The sequence below is a fragment of the Lampetra planeri genome, unplaced genomic scaffold (genome assembly GCF_965212315.1).
Source record: "Lampetra planeri unplaced genomic scaffold, kcLamPlan1.2.h2 scaffold_1876, whole genome shotgun sequence".
Lineage (NCBI taxonomy): Eukaryota > Metazoa > Chordata > Hyperoartia > Petromyzontiformes > Petromyzontidae > Lampetra > Lampetra planeri.
The window spans coordinates 12,501-22,117 of record NW_027614623.1 but is presented as its reverse complement, the minus strand read 5'-3'; the positions used below and the strand labels follow the sequence as shown (position 1 = coordinate 22,117).

The 9,617-nt window shown below is 41.1% G+C and overlaps 1 protein-coding gene across 1 annotated transcript in view; it reads left to right on the top strand.

Moving 5' to 3' along the window:
• Positions 1-2,303: 2,303 nt before the first annotated feature.
• Positions 2,304-9,617, top strand: part of LOC144740059 (cell migration-inducing and hyaluronan-binding protein-like) — a gene marked incomplete at its 3' end in the record, with an annotated part of 19,657 nt that continues 12,343 nt past the window's right edge. The window contains 3 exon segments of the mRNA XM_078622941.1: positions 2,304-2,358; positions 7,898-8,035; positions 9,110-9,248. Of these exon segments, the coding sequence (XP_078479067.1) occupies positions 2,304-2,358; positions 7,898-8,035; positions 9,110-9,248 (332 nt within the window).

Genomic DNA, 9,617 nt, shown 5'->3' with positions numbered 1-9,617 from the left:
GATGGTGAACCCAGAGAGCGACATTAGAGGTTGGAGTCCTGCTGGTAGTTTGAGGAGTTCCAGTTGTTGTGTGGAACCTCAAAGACGCTCCACTCTGGTGGTGGAAGGTGAAAGAAGAGGCAGTAACAGTCTCATCAGCGGGGACTTTCAGCCGCACGAGGAATGCAGCACAAGCTTATCACAGGGGATTGGCTTCCTGCAGACGAGACGGAGATCAAAACATTTAGTCAGACCGAAATGTACTCAGGAAAGATGTGTGTGTGCAGACTCAGCAGAATGTCTCCCCCCTCCATATGGTTGGTGTTTAGCTTCGTCTGCACTGGAGCTGCTGTTCATGCAGTGGAGAAGTAGCACGTAGCGTTATGTGATTCCATGCTTTTCATGGTCTTTGTGTTTCCTTCTGCATTAGTGCGTCTCACTGTGGAAGTGTGTGTGTGGAGTTCACAGGAGTAAGTAGAAACCTTGTCTAAGATAAGCTGATTAAAATAAGATCTGATAATACGATGACATACGATATGACCAGAGAGGAGTACGATACAATATGATAAGATACGGCAGCAAATGCTCTAAAGGATGGATAAACCAAAACAAAATGGATATTTCCAATATATTGGTCATAGTATTTCTAAATCAAAGACCACAGAAGAACCTGAGTATAGTGATAATACTGCACACGTGTTTTCAGGTTTTCTGAGAAGTGAACTGATGTTCTCAGATGTTCTGAGGAGTCAGGAGCAGTGAAGTACATGCAGGATTGCTGCAGGACAACTCACCATTAAACCCATTTCACCATGTACAATTCTAGAAGGTCGACATGGAGCAGGCAGCAATTATTACCAATGCACTTACAGTGAGTATCCCCCACCCCCGCTCAAACGTGTGTGTGTGTGTGTGTGACAGCCTGCCTCTGTCCATCCCTTCGGCAGATTTTTTTTTTTTATTAAAAAAACATTCACCAAATCCACATATTCACATATTTTGGTGGGAGCAGCACATCACCTTCCTCCAGTGCATGTCCTCCGTCCTCCGACACTTCTTGACACGGTACGTGTCATCTGACCGGGAACGTGTCCCCTCAGCTGCCAAGTGCAGCTGCTGTGACCTGAATCTTCCAATCAATGAGTTCCTACATTGACAACTACATAATGACTCTTTTGTTTAAGGGCGCAAACACTCATTAGTCAACATCCAGAAGTTGCCAGTCTCTCTCTCTCTCTCTCGCTCTCTCACACACACACACACGCGCACGGACCTGTAAAATGAGATGCACAGACATATGAATTGAGGTGTGACGAAAGAATGTGAATGAAGAACACGGTGGCTCATTAAATTAGCATTAAAACAGGCACGGTAAATACCGGCGACAGTCGCTGGGCAGCTGGTTACAAGATGGAATACATGATGATTAATGATTAGGAGGCTCTTTATGCAGACTGTTTGCTCTTCACAGCAGGAGCAAATTAGTTCTCATCGAAGTAGGGTTGGGATGCTGTAGCTTACAGCCAATTTTCTGAGGTCAGCCGTGGGCAGGGGAAGATCCATTAGGAGGAGCTGATGAACGGCCTATAGATGAATTAATCAGCAGTAAACATTGTTTACTCATTAAGTCAGTAATTAAAACAGCAGCATGGTTTTACCGGCTTGTTTGTGTGGCGGCGTTTTACAGACTAAAACGCCGTTTACTGTATACTGTATGTATAAGGGTACACAGAAATGAGTGGAGCCAGCCTTTGTGCTACATCAGTAAAAACATGTGTGGACTGAGGATGAGGAGGGGAAAAACAACAACAACAAAACCTCAGGAAGAGACAAAGACAAAGAGGGATGTGTCTCCAGCAGTAGATGTTGCACGAACAGAGTAAAGTATGTAGCACCTTTCCCAGACACTGTCACTAAGTGTTTCACACTTGCAATAATAGAAAGTTGACAAAATCTGTTCAATACATGATACATGTAGTTATACTGTTCCTTAAAATCCTATCACGTCACCGTGTCTGTGTGGAAGACTGTGGAGTCTCCTGAGACATCCCGCATTACAAATCCTCAAACCTTTAGTCGGCTTTGTGCTCGGCCCTCTTGCAAATAAAGACATTTTCGCTGCTTTCAGGCATCAGTGGCTACTCGGTGTGTTGAAGGAGCTCGGAGCTTTGTGACACTGACGCCTCTGCTCTTCTCTGTGTTCGTCGCAGGCGCCTTCGCTGGTCTCACGCTGTGAACTTCCACCCTCCAAAGCCCCCTGGGAGGTCTGAAACAACCTTTGAAGGCCTCTGCTGTGAAGCCGGTCGGTGGCGACGCTGACGGAGATGAAGAGATGTTCTCTGTTGGTGGCAGCTCTGCTGCTCCCCGTCATCCAGGCAGGTGAGTTACAGGTGGATCGTTATTTTCTGTCAGCCTGTTTGTTTGTCCTCTCCCCTTCTATGTGTCTCTTCCCTCTCTTTTTCTTCACCCAGCTGGGTGGAGGTCATCCACATGTAGCCTTGGATCTGCGTGAGGTTTCTGTGCCTGTAAAAGGATGTTTTTCCTCCTCGCCGACGTCTCTGATAAGAACCGCTCTCATGAATGTTGGTTTCTATTAGAGTGGAACAGAACAGAATACTAACACAGTCGTCGTCATACCCCAAAAACATTAACACATGTGAAGTGAGTGTTTGGCTGCAAAACCAGGTAAGAAACCAGGTGACATTTAACTGGAACAAAAATGATAGAATTCAGGCTAATGTGTGAAAAAGCTCCACAAATAGGTCTGGAAACGTCTGCCAGGGTCTGTCATAACATTTAACTTTGTGCACTGGAACCAGACAATTGGAACCTCTGATGACCGATCACTGCACATTGCTTTTGACAGCTATTCACACAGAGTATCTGCTCAGTGTGCACACAGCAGCTGTCAGGAAGAACCATGATGGATCACTTCATAAAAACACACACAAACGCAGTAGAATCCCTGAAGGCTGGAGTGTGCACTGGGAAACAGGCACTTTGTTTTTATTATTCTTCTAAGTTTAAATTATAGACCTTCAGTCTGCAGCAAGTGACATGACAGTTGCGCGTACGGGTATTTCATGTGGGGTGATTAATGGCACTTTCTTCAAAACCCCCGTTTCATTCACTTTATTTGCAACAGCAAAAACAATTTGATCCAAACATAATGACGCCCGGACTCCTCTGACTTCATTCTTCAGTCTCCACTGGTGGCAGCTGAAGGCTGACGAGCACTGATTCAGGATGAAGCTGTTACTGCATATTCATAGTTCTTGTCTGCTAAATCCTACTACTACTAGTACTACTACTGCTACTAGTACATCTACTACCACTACTATTGCTACTACTACTACTACTACTACAATTACTACTAGGACGACCACTAACTTAATTCACAGCTGCCACTTGTTGTTGCTGGAAATGTGGAAAGCTGGAAATCTAATAAAAATCATCATTCACCTGAGGCCCGTTTGACTGCAGTGGTCGGGTAGTTAACTACACAGCAGTGTGTGAATTATTCACAAATGGGTTCAGTGGAGGAATAATGGGACAAAAAGACCTGAATAATTTATTAAACAACGTGAACGAAGACGAACCAAAGCAGGTCGTAATCATTAGCATTTTTAATAATGCCAGGAGCCCGTACATAAATCCAAAAAAAAAGAGAGAACGCCGTTCCATCGAGCTCAATGTGCCGGAAGAGTGGTGTGGTGTCACATAGAGCCAATGTCGACTGGAGAAGTGTGTCCTCTCAGCCTGCAGGACGACAGGAGGTCCCACGTGGATCTTTTAGAGGCTCCACATCTCCACATGTATCACACCAGTAACTCCATAGTGACGTTCATTTCTGACTTTTAGACTTTTATTTATTTTGCCATTTAATTTGGAGCTTGTCCTGCTCATTTCTTGGTAACATGTTGATTTTGAAAAATGCAAAAATATGTGAAATTTTCTAGAGAAATGAAACCAAATGTAATGAAGAGCTAAAAACTGCAGGAGAGACACAGACTTTTAAACAATGACGATAAATCAGCTTCCAGCTTCACCTGATGAATGTTTAACGGAGCAGAACTTTGCGTCAGCAAACATCAGATTTTTAAGTTATTCCCTGTTTGCAAACGTAACTTTGTCAATGGCGTGAAACTGAGACATCAATAGTCATTGTCATTTGTCATTTGCAACGTATGACACTTTAGTCATATTTTAGGTTTCAGATTTGAAGATAATGTGACATGAGACAGTCACAAACTAAAGAAGCTGTGTCAGTTAAACAGTAAAAACATGTTCTTACCTGATCTGCTGCAGGGCAACAATTCAGTTTCTTGTTAAGATAAATTACATTCTGATCTACCGGACTTACCGAGATACATCTAAACTGCATACAGGTTTGTTGCGTGGTCACTCAGGACAGTTGTTGAAAATATTGGATTTTCGTTTTCTGGATTTTAAACTTTTTTTTTTTGCTCTATTTAGTCTCGTCAAGTGAACCACTTATGTGTGTGTAGAAAAGGAAACGATGGGAGAGCCTTTCCAGGGGCATGAAGAGGACAGTGTGGACTGTCTATTCTTCTGAGAGAACTTGAGACAAATACTGAATACTAGACAAAAATTACTGCATTTGGCACATTTTTGTTGAAGGATTGTCAGGGGTATGAATATTTTGAACATGGCATTTTTGGGGACGCTACTAATAAAATACCCCAGAAATAAATAATTTTTTAGAATTTTGTATTTTTGTCATTCTTTCAATTTCAATTCGATCACAAAATAAAAACAAAAACACAAGAATTAGCAAGGGTATGAATAATTTTGAGGATGACTGTATACATATATATGTGTGTATATATATATATATATATATATGTATAAAACCATGTACTGTTCGGATGCAACAATATGAAGGTGGTAATAAAAAGGCAAAGCAGCTTCGCATTAACAATGAATGCTGTTATGGTTGTTATGATTTCTGGCCCCGTGGGTTTATTTCCTCATAATGTTGCTGATATTCAGCCATTAATAACACTGACACAGACACTGGTGCTCTTCTGCAGGGTGTGAGGACACAGATCATCCAGACCTGCACTTCCGCCCGTCTTTATCAGCAAAGCAGCAAATATTTGGACACATGGAACATATTCTCTATCAGATGTATAAGATAAGCTAAGATAAGCCTTTATTGTTCCCACAGCAGGAAGATTTACTGCATTACAGCATAAAAAATTACAGAAGAAAGGTGCTATATTTACCTGTGTAACATAAATCCAAGTTAGCATGTAATAGAAAATAAAATAAAAAACATATTTTCATCAGTGGATATTTACATGCCAGGGGTAAGTAGGAGGTGATGATCCTATGTGGTGATATGGAAATGTACACTTATTATTACTCATTTACATATATTAACCCTTTAACACCAAGAGTACCGCTGCAGATACATTCACACTACCGTACTTTGGAGTACCGTAATTACACAACTATCTGCGCTATCAGAAAACTTAGAATGTTCCTGAAAGCTGAGAAGTTGCACCCAGTTCCCATATCTGAAGTGAAGTAGGTAGAAAACCAGTTGAGAACAGACATGTTGCTGTCATTACGGTAATCCCATTTGCTCTGGTGACAGGAAGCCGGTTAGTCATTACCGTAATGACAGCTTTCACTGAAGCTTTTGATGTTTTCGGATAGTGCATCAAGGCCGACTAACCTGTCAGAGCATTACGTGAGCGAAATGAACTGACAGAGAGGATTTCACTACGTAGACAGTAGCGATAGCATCCCAAACCGATCGTGGAGGTAATATGAGGAACAGCAGTGGATTTTAAAAGAATCACAGATAAATCAAAGATCATATGTCAAACATCTGGCAGTGTGCTGGTGTCTACAAGCTGTTGGAACTGGACCTTAAGTTAGGAATAAATATTCACCGTGCAAGATCATCAATGAAAAGTTTTTCTGTCTTATATTCTGAGGCGGAGACGAGTTTAGATTCATCAAGTTGATCACCGCATGGACCTTTTCGTCCAGCAGTCTGAACATGACCATTTTTGAAACTGGGTCCCTGAGTGACCAAATCTGAAGATGCCATTGTTACATTTCTGTGTTTAAAACCCGTGCACATCTTTCTCTATGGAGCATCACTTCAGAGCCTCCCCCTTAATCTGCATGCGCCAACCCCCGCCCACAACAACAATGGTGGATCACAGTGTTGCTGCTCTTCTACAGCAAGAAGTGTCTCTAGCTTTATACATCTTTGTCTTTGTGTGTTTGTTTACATGACATGAGTTTTGTGTACATGCTTCATGTCATATTCTCTATGCAGCGTTACAGCGCCACTCACAGGCCTGGCGTACGTACTACAGCGCCAGTGGTTTTGTCGTTGACGCACGTATTTCTCTAAATGATTCTGTGTTTATCGAAAACCTTTATAGAATTAGAAATAAATTAATCGGTTCCCTCTCCATGTGGACATGGCCTTAGTAAAGTCGACAGCTGGCTGGCTATGGGCTGTATTTGGCAATTGGTCCAAACAGCTTCTGCACTTGTTAATTTGGACCTTTAATGAAATGGCAATTTCACACCAAGTCAAACAAACAAACTTCATTCACTGACAGCAGAATGCAGATGATTGCAACGTATCAATCATATAATTTGGCCTCTGGGAAATCTGCTGCACAGTTCAGGCTCCAGCAGTCAGTGCCACTGATGAGTTTATTTCATGTTTATTCATAAATACAATTATGAAATGTATTTGTAACCCCGAGTCATTGACCTATAGCACTTTGCGATTTTATGCAATATGAATTATATGCGTTATTATCATTATTATTAGGTGACGCACACACTGTGTCAATCATTCAAAAGTGCAGTGTCAATCATTCACCCAGTTCCAGATGAGGCATCCTGACAACATTTATTTACATATGCATTCCTTTCTTTCTCCTGTTGTATTTATTTACGTCTTCGCTCTATGATTTCCAGTGGTGGCAGAAACTCTGTGTTTGTTCTTTTCCTGAAATTAATGAATGTGGATTTCGGGGTCACACCTACCTGAACACATTCTGCTCTGGAGCGGTTTAAAGATGGATTTTATTAAAAGTTCAACTCATTTCTATTCGTGCAAGATAAAGATCATTAGTGAAAAAAGGAAAAAAAGAAAGAAAATCCAGATCATTAGTGACATATATTCAAAATGTTTTACACGTCAGTGTGTGAACACGCGACCTTTCACGTGGATTTCATCTGGGGCTTCAGAGCTTCCGTCTGACTCATAAAATCCAGCAGCTTTTTCTATTTTATTTTGAAGGTCTGTTGTAATCCTGCCATCTTTTTTTGTTTTATAAAAAGACTGAAGCTTGATATAAAGTCTGATGGATTCGCCAGCTGCTGATGCATGTTGGTGGAAGCTCTGTGTGTGTCCGAGCATTATTCTTTAATTCTTTGGAGAGGCTGCAGATTTGCTCCAAGGTGATCGAGTGAGAGCCAGAGAGAGGGGGCCATTTTCCTTTAATTACATCTCTTCTTCTATCGATTGTGAAGCTTCCATCCGTATCTGTCCCTGGTCTTTTTTCAATCTTGTCCGTGCGTCATAACATTGGAAGCGTTAGTAGTATATTTAATATTTTCTCTCTGCAGAATGAAGCTGGTGGATTGTAGATAACGTCCACTCTGGATGTTGTGTGTAAAGCAGCAGTGGTTCGATCTGACCTTTCTTTATTTTGTATATTCACTTTGAGATAAAGTTATAAGCCATCTCTGGAAAATGTAATACGATTTTTTTTTTTTTTAAATTTAGTCATTCGGTTCCACATACCGTCCAAGGGGGGGTCTTGTTTTATCTGAATGCACAAAAGCAACAGCATGAGATGAATTGTTTCCGTCGGGATGCAGATGACTGACTGAGATGTTTCTTCTCTGGCAGTGTGCCCTGACAAAGAGCTGGGGCTGCAGCCTTGGATGCCGGGACACAGTGAAGATCATCGTGTGGTCATCAGCTATGGCAGGAAGGTCCTTCTCACCACCTCAGCCACTGTCCACTCCATCGAGATCCTCAACGGAGGTGAGATGGTCTTAACTATCGACATATACTGGTAGACACCTCGTCTACACTACAGCTACACTTTACAGATGAGATGGGATGTTGAACACAGCTGGGATTCCAGCATGTCTAAACCGGACAATCTGACCGGTCCTGTCCAAGTCCTCCACCGTCAAGTGCTCACTACAAAGTATAGAATACGCTGGAGCAACAACACCCCCCACACACACACACTTTAAACGTGAAGGAAAAAACAACAGACAATGAGAGAGGGCCAAATTATGTTTGTTACGATGACATTATATCATAAATGGGGAAGTAACCTGAACTATTCTTCAATCTTACTTGTGAGAGGTAATCCCACGTGATCTGGTGTCAATGCTGCGCCCGTTATTACACCCCGGAGCTTCACAAAATACATTGGGCATTGTTGCTTCAACTGCTTTGATTCCGGTGCGAGTTTAGAGTGAGGAGACCTTTCCAATATGGCGGCGACGCTGGTTGAGCCTCCAACACGTATCAAGGTGTCTATCTATATATGTCTCTGGTCTTAACCCTCTGTAGAGCACTTTCTGAAATACTTCCAGAAATACTGAAATTAAAAAATCACAACCCCAGCGAGTTATTAAGGGATAGTGTAAGACTTACTTTGACTTTATAACGTTTTCATTATATTTCTCATTTTGGAGTTATTGTTGTGATAAGTCAATATTTCTTTTGCTGTTTTTTTTTTTACTAGATCAGATTTATTGATAGATACATTCAAATTGACATTCTATATTACTGTAATTATTATTTTTACTGTAATATGCTGTATTGAGGCAATTCTCCTTCACATCTTAAAAAAATACCTATATGTGAATAAAGAATGTACAGTTGTAAATTAAATATTTTCCTTAAAAAAAACAAACAAAAAAACATTAAATAGATAGAAATATAAATTGATAGATAGATAGATAGATAGATAGATAGATAGATAGATAGATAGATAGATAGATAGATAGATAGATAATAGATAGATAGATAGAGTGGAGGACAGGAAATGTCTGGGCAGCAAGACAAACCTTTAAATGTCTGTGCGTGTCTCATGTGCAGGAAAGTTGGTGATTGCCGACACCAACCGTCCCATTCTGCTGCGGACCAAACACATTCTCATCGGGAACCAGGGAGAGCTGCACATCGGAAGCTCTGAGTGTCCTTATAAAGGAAATCTCACCATTTCCCTGTTTGGCAGGTAGAACATCTATTGTGTATCTATGTATAGATGCAGTGCATCCAGTACAAGTACACATCAGCAGTGAGTTTTCTGACAGTTTGGGTTTGTGGTGACCAGTTTTTGTTTCAGTGGTCAGAATTTTTTGGTCTCCTCTGCTCTCACATGAATCGTCAATACATTTATGTACGTACATGAGAAATGCATTGTAGCTTTTTGGAGATACAAACCTTTTTTTTTAACACAAGCAATTGTAAAATTACTAATAATGTCATTATTTTCAAATTTAAAAGTGAATATAATAGTAACTGTTTAGTCTGTGTCAGAGTCATGTACAAATTCAGCTTAGTGACTGTATTTGAGTGTGTGTGCGTGTCTGATAAGTGCAGT